The sequence below is a fragment of the Lupinus angustifolius genome, chromosome LG16 (assembly GCF_001865875.1).
Source record: "Lupinus angustifolius cultivar Tanjil chromosome LG16, LupAngTanjil_v1.0, whole genome shotgun sequence".
Classification (NCBI taxonomy): Eukaryota; Viridiplantae; Streptophyta; class Magnoliopsida; order Fabales; family Fabaceae; genus Lupinus; species Lupinus angustifolius.
Window position 1 is genome coordinate 20,527,437 of NC_032024.1, and position 23,892 is coordinate 20,551,328.

Genomic DNA, 23,892 nt, shown 5'->3' on the forward strand with positions numbered 1-23,892 from the left:
GTGGGGGTTTAAGGGGAGAGAAGGAAATCAGATTTTCCCCCTAGGCCATCATGACAAATCTCCTAGGGTGGCTAATGATGATTTCCTATGACATTAGGGTGGTTGATGTGAGGTTTGCTTTATGGAAAGGCAAATCTCGCATCCCAATGCGAAACGACTACTTTGCGGACACGTGCGATAAACAAGCTCGAGTATTATCGGCTAATACCCGATCGGATATTATAAATCGCCCGATCGTAATATCCGATTAGAATTTCGGATTTCGGCATTCCGAGTGAAAAATATTTAGAAAGTAGGTATGGGTGTATTCAGGGTCTATATTGATTCAAAATTAAATTACGAAGTCAACAGTGCGATCGGAACTCGATTCCGAGCTACGAAACTCAAAAACCACTTTTTGAGCCATATCGAGTGGATTTCGGCCCCGACAGTGGTTCAGAACCAACTGTCTCCAAAAATTACTAAAATTTACCACAAAATAGGAAATAAAATTACAAGACTAAAACTCAACTAGAGTTTTGTCTAATTTTTTACCTAAAATTCCCATAAATTCATTTTCGAATATATAATTAATAAAAATATTAATAAAATCTTATAATTCCAAATCGTAAAATTCGCGGTGTTACAAAGTGTAGGAAAACCATGTTGTCTATGCAAATCAAAATATCTCATATATATCGGGAAGGCAATGCTTGTGCCGATAAGTTAGCCAATTATGGTGTCACTTCTAGGTGTGATTCTTGGTGGACTTCTCCACCTAAATTTATTTTGCCTGATTTTCATAGAAACAGGTTGCTCCTTCCAAACTATAGGTTTAAGGATTTATAATGGCTCTTTGTAATCCGATTTTCTAATATATTTCTGGGTGTGTTTCACTCTTGTCTCAAAAAAAAAAGTATAAATCTTTTTTTAGGTCACCATATTTTTTCGAAGGCTTCCCACATAATCATGAAGTTTATTCTAAAAACTTCATGATTATTTTTTTCGTAAGCTTCCCACATAATCATAATTATAAAGTTTTAGATCTTTAAATTAATATATATGGGAAGCCTTCAAAACAAAAATATGGTGACAATTATTCATGAGCTGAACTTGAGCTGGAAATTGACTTTATATTATGACAATTATTTATGGTGACAATTATTTATGATACATATTTATTATACTCATGGATATATTAATAAAATTGTTATAAAATATTAGTTTCCCTATCTCATCTGATTCATTGTAATCTTTATTAATCAGCATATTTGATTGATGAGAAATGATAAAGAATTTGCTAGCTCAAAGGGTGATCATATAGATTAATTAAGGTTACTAGTATAGTGGTAGATTTTCAACAAAATATTAGGAGAGAAAATAATATTTAATTAAATAACAAAAATATAAATAAACATATATGATGGATCAAAGATAAAATTTTCAACTATTTTTTCAATATAAATTATTATGTTGTCTGTAAGAAATTCATCTTCTGTCTTACTACATAATTTTGTTATGTTGGTCATACCCAAAATAATATTTATGTAGTGGTTGAATCATAATAAATAAAATAATACGAATAACTTGATAATATAATATACGACTTATGATAGAAAATATTTTTAAACATTAATGACTAACACCAAGAACAAAAAGTTGACATTGACATCTCAAATTAATATTCATTTTCATTAAAACTCATATAATAGAATTTTTGGACTATATATATATATTATCAATATTAAATTACTTATAAGTACTCTTAGGGTATATATTATCAATACACGTATAATCTCTTTCATCAAACATAAAATTATTATGAACTCAAACAAAGTCATATTATTATAAGCAATATCAACGTGTAAGAGAATTTGATCTATTATATATAATTTTAGAAGGACCACAGAAGTTGTATTATATTTATTTATGAAGCTACAAATTAAAGAAATATGTGAGTTTCAACTTGTATCTCCATAAAGACGTCATTTAGGTGTAGGCAAATGGAATATATATGCTCCAAAAAGTGTGTCACTCTATGTGTCACATTTTATAATTTAAAAATTTAATAATTAAGCATTTTAATGGCTAAATATATTAACTGACACATAAATCGACACACTTTGTGAGACAACATATATATTTCCGTAGGAAAACAAAAGATAAATATTTTTTTTTTAAATCGAGGGGGAAGCTGCCCCGACCTGTCCCTTCCATCTTCGACTAGTATGCTTCTTTTCCAATCAAGTATATGAGAATGGTAACATCCTCTTACTTTTTTGTTGTTGTTAAAATCATAAAGTTTTAGATCTTTAAATTAATATTTTTATGGTAGTTTATGCATATTAATACATATATATAAACTATTGAAAAATATATGGTATCTGAGATATCACTTAAGAATAAGATGTAAAAACCATACTGTACCGGCTGGTTCGACTGGAAAACCGGCGAATCAGACCCTAATCGGTACGGTACAGATGTTGAACCGACCAAGTATTAAAACCGGTCAAAATCGACAAACCGAATCCCTAACCGGTACGATACGAATGTTGAATCAGCCAAGTATCAAAACCGGTCAAAAACAGTCAAACCAGTCAAAAACGGTGAACCGGCTGGTATATATTTGACTAAACCGGCTGATTTATACATAGATTTTTTTGAAAAAAAAAACTTAAAAACTTAAAAGCCCATTACAAGGTGACTCATCTTTCACACTCTTCTTCAACACTTCAAGACACATGCTTCTAAGGCATACTTATATTATACCTTTTGGTTTCTAACATCCGTGTGTACTCTCAGTGACATTTGTGTAATCTTGGAGTGTTTGAATATAGGATTTGGTACAAAAATATAATTTCAATATGAAACACCTTTGACACCTTGATGTTAAATATTAAAACTCCAAATTTATTTGTTTTGTAGAGTGAGATGTGAACTTGTGTCATTTATTTATATTTTGCGGTTGTTAAGTGATACTTTTGGATTGATTATGTTTTGTAATTTAGACTTTGAATTTGTTAAAGACTTAAAGTTGTTTATTTAGTGAGTTGAACCATCTATACTATTAATAAAGGCAAAACAAATAATAACTACCTCATGGTATAATTTTTATATTCCAAACTTACCCTTTTATATTTTTAATAACTACTATAAACTTCCACATATTACTTTCATTTTTTATATTAATAATTTAATATTATTAATCTTTCACACATTCTCTTATTTCTATCTTCTATCTTTCTCCACCCAATATACACAAAATGAGAAATTGACATAAGTTTTATGTATATCATATCAACTATCACATATTATCTTCTTAAATCTTCACTCTTTATTGATTTTATATACTGCACTCTTATATTTAAATTGTTTTTCTTAAATAATATAATATGAAGATCATACATACTATATCAAAAAAATAAGAATGCGGATAACCGGCACGGAGTGCCGGTCGACACGCTAGTTTTAATAAATGCAATATATTTTGCAAATAGTAAAATTTATTACATTTCTTCTAAAATATAATTTAGTTAATAATAGTCCAAATGACTAAATACATTCAAGGAAGCAAGCATTTACATTTAATTAAAAAAAACTATTTTTTAAACAATTACAATATTATTACTCACCATTGAGTCTATATATTTATATGTACTGTATAGGCTTATAATATAATCATTTCATATATAAATATTGACTAAGTGGTCAAAGCTTATACACAAATGATGATAGTTGGTCAATTTTCACTTACAATATACATGTCTACATAAAGAATGATTTGGGAAATAGTACACTTCTTACAACTCATTGTAAATTTAAACACAATGACCTTGGTGTTTAGAAGCTCAATTACAAAGATAAATTTAAGTTTCAATTTAGGCTCTCACACAACTTGTTGCACCTTGCCCAGAATTGGTTCTGATCATCACCCTATGATGTTGTGTGCTTCTAGATCTATTGTCATCAAGCATGTTCCTTTCAAATTCCATAAAATGTGGTTGCTTCATCATGGCTTGAGAAAATTGGTTGAAGATAGTTGAGTGCTAGGTTGTTGTCTACCCAATGTTTGTTCTGTCAATGAAGTTCAAAGACTTAAAAATTTGTCTTAAAATCTAGAATAAAGAGGTTTTTGGAAACATTCATCTTAGAGTTAAAAATGTGTTGGATGAAATTGATACTGTTCAGCAAAGCATCAATGTGTTGGGCCAGGACCAGGATCTTTTGCCTAAGGAAAATTTGGTACAGTAGGAGCTATTTGAGTGCCTTAAAGATTGAAGAGGAGTTGTAGAGGGAAAAGGCTAGAATCAATTGGCACACAAGTGGTGATAGAAACACTACCTATTTTCATAAGTTGACTAAGATAAGACAAGCTACAAAATCGATGACCCTTCTTAGGGAGGGGGAAAATATTTTGTTAGATCATAATGCCATTGCTAACCATGATGCATCTTATTCACTCTGTGGTCCCAAACTTGATTACAGAGGGAGATAATTGCATGCTTACCAAGATTCCTCTACCTGAAGAGATCAAAGCTGTTGTTTTTGCTTGAAAGGGGATGGGGCCCCTCGCCCTGAGAGAAGTATTTTCCATGTGAGGAAGTCAATGACAATGTAGATTGTGATTTTAGAGGATATGGCAATTTCCATGAGGTTATGGCATTCAAGAAACAAGTGAGAAAGATAAAGCTATTGGAGATTTCTCTTTGGATTTCAAATTTTCAATCTCATTGTTGACAACAATTGTTTATGTAAAGGCAATCAACAAATCGAATGTAGATATAATATTTCAAGTTAAATAGATATAATGCAAAGCATATATATAGTAAGTTATTAATGTGAAAATACATATCATAAGGGTATCACTCTCTAGTTTTATTTTTAAGAATATTAGAAATGCATGTCTCTTAAAACTTCCTTGCTATGTCATAAATTGGTAGGACTCATCACTGGCCCACTTGAGTAATGGAGTACCAATAAGAGATGCTCATTACCCATGTGACTAAAATAAGAAGGTTTGATAATTTCATAGCGTTAGTCTAGTGATGTAAGGTCCATTAGAGTCCTAAGATGACTAAAAAGTCAAAAATTCGATTTCTGGAAGTAATACTTGCTGAAAAGGATCACATACTGTGAAAAAAATTAATTCATTATACAAAATGGTGAGAAAATACATTTGGTAGTACCCAAAAAATGTGATGATTAATGTGACTCATTTAACTAGTAGAATAAATGTAAAAATGAAATAGTATTGAAGTATGTCATATTTTTTGAATTACCATAAAACATATCATATCACATATATATATAAATGTGAGTGTGGTATTATTGTCATTGTCTAAATATTGATTTTAGTTGTACAAGTATAGTTATATCTTAAATTATATATGGGTTTAATGATAGATGAATAGATCAATGGCTTTCTTGAAGCATTATGCTATTGTTTAAGGGACCATAAAACTTAATCAATTATTGGGCCTATATCAATTATCATCCAAAACTTTAACCTAGCTAGCTCTTGATTTTTATATAAAAAAGTCATATTAGAATACTTATAAATTTATGGTATAATATATTATAATAATTATTTTTATATATATTAATTATTATATAATGTATAAATATATTATTAAACTTGAAAACTTGTTGGAGTACCCATTACTCGTACGGGTACCCCACAAATAGCTATGAATATGGGTACAGAAAAACACTATTCGTGTTTACCCGCCATCCCTAGTCTACAAGCTTGGCAACTATATATGACCCACCCTTCTTGCACAATTGATAGAATCATCTAATATCATCTTGGTATCATATTTGTATACAAATCCTTTGTCACAAAGCTTGGTTGAGCTCCATTTTATATCCTTCTTCAGCACATCTACATTACTGAAATTTAATTTTCACAAAGAAAAATTATAAATAGCTTAATCTAAGAAGACCAAAAGTTGTAATTAATTAAAGAAAGCCACTTACCCTTGCTTTACATTGAATTCTGGATAATGTAGAGCATAATGATCTTCAATATCTTTTGATGAAATATAAGAGGATGCACAGAAATATCTTCCACTGATTGAGTCATTTTCTATGCAGAAGATATGAGCTTCACACACATCATCAACATGTACAATTGGAATTTTCCCTAGCAAATTCTCTAAGAATTCGAGTGATTTGAATGCATTTTCATTATGTGTGACCTGTGAGATAAGAACTCCCACACTACCTGGTGTGAAAGATTGAAGGGTATCCCCTCCCACAAGCCCACAAGGTAGGGTTACTACCTCTAATCCTTCACCATTTTCATTCTTCCCATACCTCAAAACATGTTTCTCTGCCAATGTCTTTGAATAAACGTAGTCCTTCACATATTAACACAATTATAATAAAACCAAAAATTTCAGCATATTAAAAAAGTGAGTGTAATATCTACTGCACACAGATCGTATAAAGATTTATACAAAATCAGTGCACATTCTACCTTATTACTTTTTTCAAAAAGTTAACGATGATTAAAAAAAATGGTAAATAATATAATAAAAGTGTAAAAAAATCTTACATTTTCAGTATATACATATTTTTCTTTAAAAAAAATAAGGCCATTGTAATAAATGGGTTTGAATCCTCTAAAATAAATAGGTAAAGGAGAAAGGGATGGAAAATTATGGGGCAAAAGGAGAAAATACATGGGTAGACTATTTTTTTGGGTACTACCAAGGGTATCGCCGCACCTTTTTTAGCTAAGAAATTAATCTCTTTCGGGGTACGTGGTTGCCTTTCACAATGAGTGTCGGTTCCAGGAATCAAAGTCTTGACATTTACGTCTTCCTGGGTTCTAGCAGGATCTTACACCATTAAACTTACATCGTGTTGGTATGGGTAGACTATTATAAGAGTGCATATTCACCGACTTATAAATTTTCATCTATACTAGAGATGACAATGGATCTCGATGAGTCTGAGTAGTGTATTACTCAGACTCGCCCGTTGCATCATTTTTGGACTCAGACCCGCTTCTGACCTATGCTAATAACCGCTAGGACTACTACTCACAGCTCGTTGGGTACCTAGTAGATTTGCGATACTCATAAATTCAAAAATATTATAAAAATTGTGAGTAATTATATGTTTGTTTTCTAGAATATTAAATGTTATTTAGGCAAATAATAAGAGAAATTTTTTTTAAATATAATTTAAAGTTTTAAACGCAAATTAAATTGACTACTAAAAACACTCATTTTACTCCAATAAACATAAAAAAACTAATTCAATACGTTAACATTATGATGTAAAATCAATTTAGTAAGAATAATTTAATCAACATAACATTATATTACCTATATAAATTAACAACATAACAACAAATCAAACTTATTAATAATATAACTCTTTAACAATATAACAAACACATTTATGAATTAATATAATAGTACAATTATGAATTAATAATATAACATTACATATTGGTACTCGCGGGTCTGACACCTTATTATCCAGTCTCGGACTCAAATTCATCCAATAGCGAGTCTCAAAATCTAGGGTCTCAATTACCTACAAATCCAGAAATATGGATCTGAACCCAACCCGTTGTAGGTATTATTTGCGGGTAACTGCAGGTCTGGGTACTCATTGTCATCCTTAATTTATTATAATTTGATATTCGAAAATGTAAAAGTTTAATCTACTACTTAAAAGTAGGGATGACAATATGGGTTTGGCCCGACAAGCAAGTCCGTTTGGCCTACCATTTTTAGCAGATCGAGCTGGGGATTTGAGCCCTTTTAGCAATAAGGGTCGAGTAGGGCCAACCCATATTTTGGCGGGCCAGTCTGGCTCGTATTCCTACCCCTAATGGTACCTCTTCATGGCAACTCAGGATCAAATTATTTGTTCTAATGATTTTCATTTTGTTATGAAACCAAAGATCAAGAATGTAACTATCATTTAAATACATTAAATTTCATCAACAAGAATGTGTCTATGAAAATTTCATCATCTCATGATCAAGAATATAATTATCATTTATTTGTTCTAATAATAATGTAAATGATGAAGAAGAAAAAAAATTTGAAAGACGTTGATGGTGGTAGTAATAGAAAAGGGGGTGCATCTTCTTCCAATAAAACATCTAATGTTTAAAACAAAGGAGTTAGAGGCTTTATTATGAATTAGGAGTCTAAAAATTTCAGAATATGTTAGCTTGCTATTTAGAACTTACAAATTTTAAAATAAGACGCTATGTTATTGTGAGATTATGAAATTTGATTTGTGATTTTTTGTTTTAAAAGACATTTATGAGACAAATTGATTATTTATTTTTAAAATTGTGATTGAGTTGATTATGAATGTGTGTTTTAAAGAAGAAAACCGGTCAACCTGCTGGCTCTCAACCGTGGCAAATATGTATTGAACTGGCATTTTGAGCCCTATTAGCAATAAGGGTCGGGCTAGCCCATATTTTGTTGGGTCAAATGCAGGCTGACCCGAAGTGGACCATATTGCCACCCCTACTTAAAAGTCATGACAATGAGACAAAGTAGTCTCTATCAGGATCACCAAAAAATCTAAAAAGGCAATTGTAATCCATATTTTTGTATTCTATTTTGAGTTTTTCAAAATTTTCAACAATAAATTTAATAACCAAAATGTGTGAACTAACCTTATGAAAATCATCGAGGGATAAATATGCCAATGAGTCATTTAGAGGGGTCCAACAAGTTTCATCCATAAAATCATTGAAACCACTTTGATCATCTTTCAATGGAGAAGCAGAAACCACAGATGCAGTGTAGATTAGACGCTTAACTGTTCCAGCTCTTACACAAGCCATGATAATGCTTTTTATCCCAGCAAGTGATGCTTCACTAGTATCCTTGTACTAATAATATATACATTTATTTAATAATTCATTCTACATGTTTAAAATAATAACACTATATAAAATATAATGTATGATTCAAAGTTTTAAATAGTGGTGGTTCTGATTGATTGTATTTATTGCAATTGTGTCTATTATATATGTTATAATGGAGAACTACTAAAATCATCTCTTAATTGTATTTGTGTAGGATGATATCAATTTCAAACTGTAGACCACATGATGCGTCCATAATATTGTGGTTGCGTTAATTATGACAATGCTATTATAACACAATTATGATGTGAGATTAAATCACAATGATGTGGTCATATCAGGTCACAATACAACCACATCGGACTGTGTATAAACCACATAAGGCTGTATCAAATTCAAATAATTTTTAATCACAAAATAAATCACAACACAATGATCACAATTCGCATTGCAACAACCGCAATCTTCATTTTGACAGCAACTATAATTTAAAATAACTAATGATGATGTAATAAATGGGTAAACCTGAGATCCAGCTTCATGGGCTAAGGGAGTAGCAACATGAAAAACAAATTGACAACCTTCAATTGCTGGCTCAAAATCAATAGGGTTGTAAATATTTGCTTCAAACAACAACAATTTCCCTTCTGAATTTGGAAGACTCTTCAAAAGGCCCACCTTAGACTCATTCTCTACAATTCCAAACCATTAATTAGTCGATGTGACTACAATTATCGTCGAGATACAATTTTGACAACTCCCAAAATCTTGATCTACCGGCTTCTATGACGGTCATGTCAAACACGCAAAATCAAGATAAACACCAACCATAGCAATTTGAACATGTTTCATCATCAACTAGCCACTCTACCACTTCCAATAATTGCCGCACCACTCCACCATGATGCTTGCTTAGTAGTTGTTTTTTTTTTCTTTTGCATAATCTTGATGCTCTTCTTCATCCTTCGATTGACATCCATTCTTTGTTTCTTTCCTCTTGATTTTGCTTGTTTGACATGTCGTATACTCAGATTCAAAACCTAATACGATATTCGAATTTTATAATATTTCAAACATAGAGAAATTAAAGAAAAAGTAAGAGAGAGTACTCAAGTCTCTAAGAGTTGCATGGACAGTATAACCCTTGTCCAAGAGCTTCTTCACAAGATAGGAACCAATATAACCAGTGCCTCCTGTGACACAAACCTTGCAGCTTTTCTCCATGACTATCACTCTCACTTAGTTTCCTTCAATTACCAATGATATAAAGCAACTACTACTTTAAATAAAAAAGTAGCTTCAAATTTTCCTCATCAATAAATAAAAGTGATTTTTTGTTAGATAGATCTGTGGCTCCTAGACACACACGTTCATATAACATTTAGACAAGGAAAAGACCCACATATAAATTAATGGGGACACATGCACCTAATTATCTTTGAAATTTATTTATTTGTGATAATGACTTTTTGTCTCTAATGCCTAAACTTATGATTCCTTCACCGTATATATCGGATCTTCTATCTCACACCTATATTGAAATCCATGAAAGCATAAATAAATAAATATATATATATATATATATATATATATTTATATTTGTTTATCAAATTTTATAAAGTATGGACAGATTTATATCTTAAAATATGTTGATATAAGTTTGTTACCTTAAGTTTGATGAATAGAATTTCCTTTTCAGAAAAATGATGGCTTAATTTTTTTTATAAACAAATGATGGATCAGATTAAGGTTTACTAATGTTATTATAAACATAACTGTAGTTGCTTTGGTAATTTTTTCCATCTTGTTATCCTTATTTGTCAAGTTTTTTCTTCTTCTATTAGATAAAGCTTTATTGTTCTACTAATTTTTAAGTTCTTCGTTTGAAGTTACATAAAAAAGGTGGTAAAAATATTAATTAACATAATTAAGCAGGGTGGTGATTAAAAAATGGTGAAGAGTATTATATTTTTATTTTTTCTCTTTATAGAGTATTATATTTCTATTAGACAATATTTTTTTGTCATTCTAGTTGTGAGGGATTTTGAATTATTTTATATAGTATTGTGCACTGTCACTAAATTTTGAACATGAATATATATATATATATATGCAAGGGAAAAAATAACGATTTAAAATATCTTAGTATTTAAACAATTGTAATTTTTTTTACTAACAAAACATTAATTTAGTGGTGTAAGGTTTAATTTATGGAAATGATATTTGTTGGAAGAGATTGTCACATATTCTGAATGGAGTCAATTCATTACCTATAGAATATAGGAATATTCTTGATTATACCAAAAATATTTGTATAAATTCTTAGTGGCATATTTTGTGCAATTATCACTACATTTTAAATGATTGAATTACCACTTCTTTTTTTGTTGCCAATGTTTGCTCACTAGTCATTAAGATGTTAAAATGACCTAAAGGACTCAAACTCCTATGTTTGATGCTAAATTATGTGTAGGGATGACTAAGATAAAAATTTGGTTATCATGTTTAAAGAGAAGAATAGATACTACTATCATGTATAAGACATTAAGTGGATGAGATATTAGGATTTTGTCAAATAATAAAATTTGATTTTTATTTATGCATGTATGAATTTTTGCACTATCAACATATTATTTATTAACTATTCATTTTAACAATTTAAACAAATGGATCATTTATAAGTGTAAAACTCATACATAAATGAACCTTCTTTTCTAAGTGTCAAAAGACCAAAATAATATGTCAAACGAATTGTAGATATTTTTTCTACATTTAATGATAGCAACTACTCCCATTTAGGGATATCAATGAGGCAAAATGGACAGAAGTAATATTTTCTCATTTCCATACTCATACTATTTATGGGTATTTGCACTGGTAGGTACACAACGAGTTTTAAGTTTCAATATATATTTATATGTTTTATAATAATCAATACATCTGAAATAATTATTACATGAATAATAAAATTTACATACATGTTAAATTTATCTTATATTTCAATCCCTAAAAATCATTATAAAATAAAACAAAAATAGATAATATATAATTATAAAATAATAATAATAATAATGTAATATATATATATATATATATATTATTTAATTAAAAAATAAATTTATAAATATGGAGGTACCCGTGGTGCAGATATCATGATACTCATTTTCACCTATAAACTATTTTATGAGTGCTCATTACGAGTATTTTAGCGAGTACCTACAGGGCAGGTATTTTTGCTATCCCTATGGGTCCCACTAATCAAATTGCAAATATTTATATATGATAAAATAATAATAAATCTTATCCTGGGAGTTAAATTCCCACCAAACAATTCATATCCAAAAAGATGAAAACTTCATTTGTTGGCTCACTATGTTAGATATCGTAATAAACAGCAGCCATTCAACACTGGAATTTTGAACGACATTGTTGAAAATGAGGCAGAAGAACATCAACAGCGCATAATAAAACAGACAGTGTCAATTTGTGTAACTTCAACAACGCATTCTTGACAATGCATTGTTGAACATCAGTAACATTAGCGCTGACTTGAATGATTTATTTTTAACATCACATTTTTGATATAAAGCGTTGTTGCTGGGAATATATGCAACATCGCATATTTAAAGAAGCGTTGTTGAAGATGACATAGTAACCGCACTTGCTTAATTATGCGATGTTGATGTTTTACGACTTTTTAAGCGTTCGAGAGTAATGGTGGAGTAGTAATACGTCTCATCGTTTTTTGAGTGTTTATGCGTTTCTTGGTTGTTGAAATATTAATGGTTGAGTGGTTATGTGTTTCTTGGTTGTTGAAATATTAATGGTTGAATGGTTATACGTCTCTTCGTTTGTTGAAATATTAATGGTTGCTCATCTATAAATATTGTGGTTCAGTCAATGTTCTAATTTATCAGTAAGCTAAGATCCTAAGAGTATCTGTTTCTATAAGAGTATGTTCATGAAGATAGGAGGAAGACAACACAAAGTAGTAAAAAAAGAGCAATACTTCAAAGAGTGAAAAAGAAAAATAAAACACCCAGATTTGTATAAAGGAGTCGAGAAAAAAATTGTATTTTTGTTTCAGAATCATATCAATGATGTTTTTAACAAAGTTTGATTTCAGAAGGAAGGTGGTTGTCATTGCCTTTATTCCTTTGGTTTAGGCATGTCTTTATTTGAGTAACATTAATAGTGTATTATATCTATGTAATAATATTTTATTCCATAAAATTAGTCTAAAATTTCCTACACTATAAGAAATTAATTTATATTAATTATAAATCAATTATTAATAAATAAAATATTAAGAGAGATCATTTTCATGAAATGTAAGAGAATTTTTCAGGAAATATCTATTTTGTTTGAACTTTATTCAATTGACTAAACAATTGTGAATTATACACTGTCAGCAATATTAAAAGATATCATCCTCTTGTTTTTTTAGTTTCCAATGAAGCTTGCAATGTCTCTTTATTAATTAATAATTATTTCATTAACTTTAATAGCTTTATTCTCCAAAGCTTTACCAACCCCACTCTCAATATATAATTTCAGTGTACTGTCATTGACATCAAACAAGATTCTAAGTTATGGGTTGATGCTTAAAATATGGCAATGAAGATTCTAAGTTATAATCATTTACAAGTCCTTAATAAATTTAAATTCAGATAGAATAAAATATAGTAAAGACAGTCACAAGGGGTGTCAACCCAATTAGGACTTACATAGAAGAAGAATACAAGTATATGAATCAATACACCATTATGCAAAAGTGTAAGAAATAGATCCTAATTTTTTGGAAACCCACAATTATGATGTAATTTGGATCGAGTCCATGATAATATAACTAACATTTTCACCTAAAAATAATATCATTTCTCAACTTCTAAATAGACCAGACAACAACAAAACACAACATTATCCACAAAGCTTTCCCTTTTACAATCCTACATAGGGAATCATGAATCTTAAATGATTCCAAAATCGTATTTGGCATAGTCATTTGAATTTGAAGCCACAAATAGAACCATTTCCACACATTAGAAACAAAGGGGCAAGAAGGAAACATAAACATAAAGCACACTTCAAATCGTCCTGTCCCACAATATTCATAATGCAACAAATATAAAGCACACTTCAAATCGTCCTGTCCCACAATATTTCTATTATGAAGCTCAGTTTTTGTTGCTACCCTTCTTCTGATAACTTTCCCCATTAAGCAACAAACCTTTGAAGGAGTACAATTAATCCAATATAAAATAAGAATATTACATAGCTGTAACGTGACTGAACTCAACTGAGCCAAGTAAGCAAATTTCACCAGTAATAACCTGGCTTATCAAGGTTCCATCTCCATCTATTAAGTATATCTCAATGAAAGCATCTTTTCCAATCAAGTATATGAGAATGGTAACATATTCTCTTATTTTTGTTAAAACCATGAAAGTTTAGATCTTGGAAATAATATTTTTTGTAGTAGTTTATATATATATATATATATATTACTAAAATTTTACATGTGGTATCCAAGTGATCAATTAAGAACTTGTGTTTTTTCTTTAGAGAATAATAATAACTCTAGGAATAATGATTTTTTTAATTTATTGATGTTTTGATGTATTTGTATTTTTTATTTTATGAGAATAGGTCCAACAAAATTTAGTGTCCTTAAAGAATATGTTGCGTTTTAAGTTGCAATCCAAAATTGTTATTGCAGTCAAAATCAAAATATTACAGTTTTGATCATCTCCATAACATCATCACTACACTAATTATGAGTATTATGAATTGATTTGAAATAAATAGTAAGAGAAAAAATAATTTTATACCACTCAAATGAATTACTTTAATCATTCTTATAATTAATTTGAGAATAACACGTTGAAATTTATTAATGTTTCTATTATTTTCTTACTCTTTTTATTTAATATTTTTGTTTCTCATTCCAAAATGTCAACCATGAGTTTATAAGGTCTGATAAAAAAGCTATTAAAACATGAATAATAATTGATATATTGAGAGTGTAATAAAATGACATGTGTCATAAATATTATATTGTACATGCCATACAATATGCCAATTATAATGGACATGTAATTACACTAGTAAAAATCAGTCAAACCATATCATTTAGACAAAAGATGTGTGTGCATGAAAAAATTAATATTTTTCAAAATAAATATAAGAATTTGAAACTTAATTATAACATGGTTAATCATTGAACCAATTTAATAACTGAGTTATATTATACAAATAATAAATTTTATTACATTTATTATAAAATATAATTTAGTTAATCTCTTATATAGTTCTTAGAGTGTCACACATATACAAGGAAGATAACATTTGTGTTGATAAACTAACTAGTCTCATTTGGTATCCCTTCACAACCTATTGGTTGGTGGGATATTATGCTCAATTTAATTCTTGTTGAATTCAATAGGAATAAGATAGGGCCTCCTAATTAAATACATTATGTCTCGTTTTTGTAGACTAAGAGAATAAAGATGGCTAGCATCGTTGGAAAATATGGTACGTCTTCTTAATTTATATGATTTCACTTTAGTTTATATGATTTCCTTGCTCTGTTGTAGCTTTATGCAGTCAGGGTTTAAAATGAGCTAACTAGCTTTGGAAATTATACATTCTTGTAAGCCTGTAAGTATGTAAGTAAGCTTTATAATAAATATTAATCATATTACACTATTATAAGTAGTTACATCTATGTTGTTTCTTTGTAAATAGAATCACTTTTAAATTGTGTCAACCTTATATTCTAACTTCCTCTATATAGGTTGTGTCAAATGGGCTAAAAGCACCTTAAGGGAAAGATGGAATGCATTTGTGCATCACTATAAGAAGGATAGGATGATGGTAAGTATTATGTATCTCTCAATTCCTAACCTTGTACCAGTAATCCAAAGGAAGTAACGTTGATTACCGAGAAGCAATTGTTTAATACTTGTGAGTAAGATAGATAACTATATTTTCACTCTATTTCATCTTCCATATGTTGTATTTTGGATGTATGATGTATAGGATGTGAGCATTAGATTACTCTGTGAAATTTGAATAAATTGGATCTTTTTGAGTGTATGTAGGAGTATGGAATATCCAATATATTTGTATGAGTATTAACAAAATATCAATTTTACTACATGATTATCTAATTTTTAAAGATAATATATGTATGTGTGTGAACGATTGCCTCTGTATCCCATTTTGTGTTTGTCTTAGAGGGAAAAGAGGCTAATACTTGAGCTTCTCTCACAATTTCATCCCTGAGAACATTCTTTTTGGTAGTTTGATATTGGCGGATGTTATTGAGAGATTCGTTGAACATGGTATATTTGCCAAAGTAGTTTATGGCATCAAGTAGATAGTCATCTGCAATGATATATAGATCAAAACTCACACCAAATTGGTTGGTTCATCTTATGATTTTTTTTGTTTCTTCTTAAGCAAAGAATTGGTTAGTTGATTCATATAATTTTTTTATATCAAATATGCCAATACATACAAATTCTGGGGTTTTAGGAACTATACTTTATGCCCACAGGTTTATAACATTGTGCAGCTCAAGCTAATTGTTATTCTACCTTGCATTAAGTTGAGTGATACAACTTGATATTCTTCTCTTATGGGAAGCTTCTGGAAAATGGCCAAATATACTAGTTGGATAATATATGTCAACAATGGAAGTATATTGAGGTAATTATTATTGTTTTAAAATTAATCCCAATGTGGTTGTTTTTTGAGTTCTAGTGTTACACTGAAAATCTTTCTAAGTTCCTTTATATTTAGTGTTTCTTGACTTCTTGATTGTGGCACATAGAAAGATTTGAAATATTGTTATTTACATGTTGGTGTTGGTTCTAAATTGTTAAAGCTAACTGGAAGTGTTAGTTTTGAGGCATAGTTAAAGAGAGGTATTGCTAGCTTATTAAAGAGAGGCACTACACCATTCCAAAGGGAATGGCAATGAACAGATTCTAGTAAAATGGTAACAAACATAAATGAATATGAATCACTCCTGAAATTTCATATTTAGAGTGGCAATACTAAATTTCCCTATGATACAACTATCACTTTTGATAGGTTAAACGAATTGAACAGCTGCCAACTCTAAAAAGGACAGGATATCTAACATCATGTTATAGTTTAAGCAGAAGAAATTAAAAAAAAAAACAAAGATGATTTAAATGAGCAATGACATTGACAAAAACAATCATAAATATGAAAATCGACATACTAAATTTATAGCGCATACAATCTTTCATTTTATAAATTATTTATTATTGTATTGTTAATCTCGTATATTTCTATTGAACCACAGATCTCAAAACTCCTTCAAGAAGATGTTGAAGTGATCAAGTGGGCAAGACTAGAAGTTCCCTGTGATTGTGCGTGAAATTTTTATTACAGAAATATTAATGCTCTTTTTAACCAAATTTGGAATGTTTCAACAATTGGTTTGAATGATACATATTATGTCAACTTATTAATGCTTATGTATTTGTTAATTATTTTAAGATGAAGGTGATGATAATTTGAGATATTGGGTCCAACTTCATAGTATTAATGCTTATCTAATATAATGATTGTTAGAGAGGATTGGGAGATGAATATGTGTGAAAATAACTTAATAAATAATTAGCCACGGTTAAATTGTGGTTAAAGTAATGTTTCACAGTAGCCATGGGTATGGTTCACATTAGCCACGGTTGAACCGTGGTTAAAGAAATGTTACCACACTTCTTCTAGATGTAGCTATATCGTACACTGACCGTGGCTAAAATTTTTGCAATGCCAGTGATTGCTAGGATCGAGGAAACCGTGGCTGGTGTATTTTGCCACGGGTTTTTGGTGAAATAGCCACGGTTTTAACCGTGGCTAACAGGATAATTTTTTGTAGTGATGTGACTCGTACATTTTAATGGTTATATGTTACTCATACATTCGTATTACTAAGAAAACACATATTAATATATTATTAATATATGTTAATTATTACATAACATATAAATATATTATTGAACTTGAAAACTTGATAGAATACACGTTACCCATATGGGTACCCACAAATAGCTATAAATATGGGCACAAAAAACACTATCTCCTTGCCCGCCATCCCTAGTTTACAAGCAAAGTTGATAAGGCCATAAATAGCAACTATATATGACCCACCCTTCTTGCACAATTGATAGAATCATCTAATATCATCTTGGTATCATATTTGTATACAAATCCTTTGTCACAAAGCTTGGTTGAGCTCCATTTTATATCCTTCTTCAGCACATCTACATTACTGAAATTTAATTTTCACAAAGAAAAATTATAAATAGCTTAATCTAAGAAGACCAAAAGTTGTAATTAATTAAAGAAAGCCACTTACCCTTGCTTTACATTGAATTCTGGATAATGTAGAGCATAATGATCTTCAATATCTTTTGATGAAATATAAGAGGATGCACAGAAATATCTTCCACTGATTGAGTCATTTTCTATGCAGAAGATATGAGCTTCACACACATCATCAACATGTACAATTGGAATTTTCCCTAGCAAATTCTCTAAGAATTCGAGTGATTTGAATGCATTTTCATTATGTGTGACCTGTGAGATAAGAACTCCCACACTACCTGGTGTGAAAGATTGAAGGGTATCCCCTCCCACAAGCCCACAAGGTAGGGTTACTACCTCTAATCCTTCACCATTTTCATTCTTTCCATACCTCAAAATATGTTTCTCTGCCAATGTCTTTGAATAAACGTAGTCCTTCACAAATTAACACAATTATAATAAAATCAAACATTTCACCATATTAAAATATAAGGCCATTATAATAAATGGGTATGAATCCTCTAAAGTAAATAGGTAAAGGAGAAATGGATGGAAAATTATGGGGTAAAAGGTGAAAATAGGTATAGGATAAACTTATTTTGTTGCCCATACATATTTGTTCCCTTACTAAAAATATATTTATCTGCCCTTCCCAACGAGTATAGTTGGAAACAAGCCGAATTGAGTCAAACTACTCAGCTCGGTTCAGCTCGATAAGGATTAGTTCAGTTCGAAATTCGACTCGAGTTGGATAGGAGTTATTTTTTTAGTTCGAGTTCAGCTCGGTTAAAGTTCGCGAATTGTTTCATTCAGTTCGAATGGTTCGTTTGGACTAAGGATGGCAACTGGGCAAAACGATCACGAGTAGTGTTTTCCCGTACCCACACATATACTATATACGAGTACTCGTGCGGGTAACGAGTATTTGCGAGTACCCCAGGAGTTTTTAGGTTTTAATATATATTTATATATTTTATAATAATCAATACATATAAAATAATTATTACATGAATAATAAAATTTATATACATGTTAAATTTATCAATATTTCAATAGCTAAAATTTATTATAAAATAATACAAAACAGATAATATATAATTATAAAATATTAATAAAAATATAATATATATAAATCTAGGGTTTCAATTACCCATAAACTATTTTTACACGTACTCACGGGACAGACATTTTTGCAATCTATAATTTGGACAACTTAAATAATTAGTTAAAATTTGAAAAATATTGCAAACAACAACAACAACAACAACAACAACAACAACAACAACAACAACAACAACAACAACAACAACAACAACAACAACAACAACAACAACAACAACAACAACAACAACAACAACAACAACAACAACAACAACAACAACAACAACAACAACAACAACAACAACAACAACAACAACAACAACAACAACAACAACAACAACAACAACAACAACAACAACAACAACAACAACAACAACAACAACAACAACAACAACAACAACAACAACAACAACAACAACAACAACAACAACAACAACAACAACAACAACAACAACAACAACAACAACAACAACAACAACAACAACAACAACAACAACAACAACAACAACAACAACAACAACAACAACAACAACAACAACAACAACAACAACAACAACAACAACAACAACAACAACAACAACAACAACAACAACAACAACAACAACAACAACAACAACAACAACAACAACAACAACAACAACAACAACAACAACAACAACAACAACAACAACAACAACAACAACAACAACAACAACAACAACAACAACAACAACAACAACAACAACAACAACAACAACAACAACAACAACAACAACAACAACAACAACAACAACAACAACAACAACAACAACAACAACAACAACAACAACAACAACAACAACAACAACAACAACAACAACAACAACAACAACAACAACAACAACAACAACAACAACAACAACAACAACAACAACAACAACAACAACAACAACAACAACAACAACAACAACAACAACAACAACAACAACAACAACAACAACAACAACAACAACAACAACAACAACAACAACAACAACAACAACAACAACAACAACAACAACAACAACAACAACAACAACAACAACAACAACAACAACAACAACAACAACAACAACAACAACAACAACAACAACAACAACAACAACAACAACAACAACAACAACAACAACAACAACAACAACAACAACAACAACAACAACAACAACAACAACAACAACAACAACAACAACAACAACAACAACAACAACAACAACAACAACAACAACAACAACAACAACAACAACAACAACAACAACAACAACAACAACAACAACAACAACAACAACAACAACAACAACAACAACAACAACAACAACAACAACAACAACAACAACAACAACAACAACAACAACAACAACAACAACAACAACAACAACAACAACAACAACAACAACAACAACAACAACAACAACAACAACAACAACAACAACAACAACAACAACAACAACAACAACAACAACAACAATAATAATAATAATCAAGCTAAATAACGAATCGAGTTTCGAACGAAAATGTAAAAGTTTAATCTAGTACTTAAAGGTCATGATTATGAGTCAAAATAGACTCCATTAAGGGTAACAAAAAATTCTAAAAAAACAATCGTTATTCATATTTGATATTTTTGTATTCCATTTTGAGTTTTTCAAATTTTTTAAGACTAAATTTAATAATAAAAATATGTGAACTAACCTTATGAAAATCATCGAGGGATAAATATGCCAATGAGTCATTTAGAGGGGTCCAACAAGTTTCATCCATAAAATCATTGAAACCACTTTGATCATCTTTCAATGGAGAAGCAGAAACCACAGATGCAGTGTAGATTAGACGCTTAACTGTTCCAGCTCTTACACAAGCCATGATAATGCTTTTTATCCCAGCAAGTGATGCTTCAGTACTATCCTTGTACTAATAATATATACATTTATTTAATAATCCATTCTACATGTTTAAAATTATAACACTATATAAAATATATGCTTCAAAGTTTTAAATTGTGTTGGTTGGGGTTGATTGTAGTTATTGCAATTGTATATAAGAAGGGATCCACTTAATTTAAGAGTAAGTTTTTTGAACTTATTTCACCTCTTAGTCATCAATTCTAGGGAAATCCAATGGTTTGAATTAATAAGTAGATCTAAACCATTGAATTCCCTAGAATTACTTTTACAGTAAGATGATCCTCACTCAATTGTATCGGGCCTCAATTATGTTTGTGTAGAGTGATTCAAATTGTGGGCCATATCATGTAATGTAGCCTCAATATTATGGTTGTGGTGACTACTGCAACCATTTCACATCAGAATTACGTTATGAGATCGAATCACAATGATGCAGCAGTATTAGGCTGTAGTACAACTGTATCGGGCCACATAAGGCTGCATCAAATGTAAAAATATTTTTTGAGTAACAAAATATATAATTCACACCCCAACAACTACAATCCACAATATACCAACTACAATGATTGCAATCACATTAATACATTTGTGACCGCAACCATAATTTAAAATAACTGATGATGATGATGTAATAAATGGGTAAACCTGAGATCCAGCTTCATGGGCTAAGGGAGTAGCAACATGAAAAACAAATTGACAACCTTCAATTGCTGGCTCAAAATCAACAGGGTTGTAAATATTTGCTTCAAACAACAACAATTTCCCTTCTGAATGTGGAAGACTCTTTAAAAGGCCCACCTTAGACTCATTCTCTACAATTCCAAACCATTAATTAGTTTGCAGTTTTATGATGCAAATTCTCAATCAAATTCACAAGACAACATGCATGCTTATAGTGCTTGTTGGAAGTAGAGGAAATCTAACACACCATAAAAGAGTATGGACTTCTATTATAAAATAGAATTAGGAAAATATTTACTATGGTATTTCAAGAACTAAATAATAGGGAAATTTTATTTGTGATCGATGCGATCATAGTTATGGTCACGATACAACATTGACTATTCACAAAATCTTCACATACTAGCTTCTGCAACGGTCGTGTCAAACAAGCAAAATCAAGATATACAATAACCATAGAAACATAAATCTTTTCCATCATCAACTAATCACTCTACAACTTCCAATAATCGTAGCAACACTCCACCCTAATGCTCCCTTAGCAAATACTTTTTTCTTCTATATAATCTTGATGCTCTTGTTCATTCTTTGGTCTCTTTGTTTCTTTCCTCTTGATTTTGCTTGTTTGACATGTCGTATACTCAGATTTAAAACCTAATACGATCTTTGAATTTTATAATATTTCAAACATAGAGAAATTAAAGAAAGAGTAAGAGAGAGAGTACTCAAGTCTCTAAGAGTTACATGGACAATATAACCCTTATCCAAGAGCTTCTTGACAAGGTAGGAACCAATATAACCAGTGCCTCCTGTGACACAAACCTTGCAGCTTTTCTCCATCAGTATCACTCTCACTTAGTTTCCTTCAACTCCCAATGACATAAAGCAGCTGCTACTTTAAATAAAAAGTAGCTTCAAACTTTTCCCCCTAAACATTTGGTTGTAATGAAAATAGAATGAGAAAAGAGATAAGGAAAAAAAAGTAGAAGAAAAGTTTATTTTCTATCATTCGGTTGGAAAGAAAATAAAAGAAGGAAAGAAAAAAGGGCAATGGGCCCACTAAATGTTTTTCTTCTCATATGTGGAGTGAAAATTGATGGAAAAGTTATATTTGCTCTTAACTTAAAATTAATAAGACTTTTTTTGAACGTTTTTTAATTCATTAATTTTCATTTTTTTTTCTTTCATATCATAGAATAATATAATAAAATTTACTATTAAATAATAAAAATATACATAATATATAATGTGGTACACAATTATAATATAAAATATTAAATTAAAAAAATTATAATTATGCAAATATCTATAGGGCCAGTATTATGATACTTGTACTCACTTATAACCTATTATTCTAGGTATTGGTTACATATGATTTTAATGAGTACTCATGGGTTAAATATTTTTGTCATCCCTAAAAACAAATCAGTACAATAATATGGTGGGATTCATACTTTATCTTTCTATTCATATCATTTTCATCAATAATTCTAAGTATATATTTTCTCTCAAATTTCTTTTCATTTTCTATCATACCAAACAATTAAAAATTGACCATATTTTGTATTCATTTTCTCCTCTTTACTTTTTTTTCAGTAACTTTTATTCATAAACCAAACATACTTTTATTCAAGGAAAAGACCCACATATAAATGAATCATGAACCTAATTATCTTTGAAATTTATTTAATTATTTGTGATAACCATTTTTTTTTTGTCTCTAATACCTAAACTTAAGTTTCCTTCACCATATATATGGGATCTTCTATCTCACACCTATCTAATTTCAATGGAAAATATATGAAAGCGATAAATAAATAAATAAATAAATATATATATATATATTTATATTTATATTTATATTTGTTTATCAAATTTTATAAAGTATCCACAAATTTACATATTTAAATATGTTTATATAAGTTTGTTACCTTGTTGGAAACGACCAGAATTGAGTCAAATCAAATCTTACTTTTGTTCAACTCGATAAGGATTTGCTCAACTTGAAATTAGACTCTAATTCGACACGAGTTATTT

At 29.9% G+C, this 23,892-nt stretch overlaps 2 protein-coding genes across 3 annotated transcripts; both read right to left on the bottom strand.

Annotated features, from left to right (window-relative positions):
* LOC109329778 (anthocyanidin reductase ((2S)-flavan-3-ol-forming)-like) lies at nt 5,675–22,775 on the bottom strand. 2 transcript variants are annotated; one of them, XM_019563597.1, is made up of 6 exons: nt 22,581–22,775; nt 21,820–21,986; nt 20,963–21,181; nt 18,228–18,610; nt 17,979–18,140; nt 5,675–5,725 (listed from the first exon to the last, which is right to left on the bottom strand). In XM_019563597.1, exons 1-5 carry the CDS (start codon nt 22,693–22,695, stop codon nt 18,005–18,007), a joined length of 1,020 nt encoding a protein of 339 aa, XP_019419142.1. In that variant the 5' UTR covers nt 22,696–22,775; the 3' UTR covers nt 5,675–5,725; nt 17,979–18,004. The 2 variants fall into 2 exon arrangements, with proteins under 2 accessions (XP_019419142.1, XP_019419141.1); XM_019563596.1 differs by lacking the exon at nt 5,675–5,725 and having other exon boundaries at nt 17,902–18,140.
* LOC109329779 (anthocyanidin reductase ((2S)-flavan-3-ol-forming)-like) lies at nt 5,712–10,106 on the bottom strand. The gene is made up of 5 exons (XM_019563598.1): nt 9,940–10,106; nt 9,356–9,522; nt 8,636–8,854; nt 5,956–6,338; nt 5,712–5,868 (listed from the first exon to the last, which is right to left on the bottom strand). The coding sequence occupies exons 1-5, from the start codon at nt 10,052–10,054 to the stop codon at nt 5,733–5,735; spliced, it is 1,020 nt and encodes a 339-aa protein (XP_019419143.1). The 5' UTR covers nt 10,055–10,106; the 3' UTR covers nt 5,712–5,732.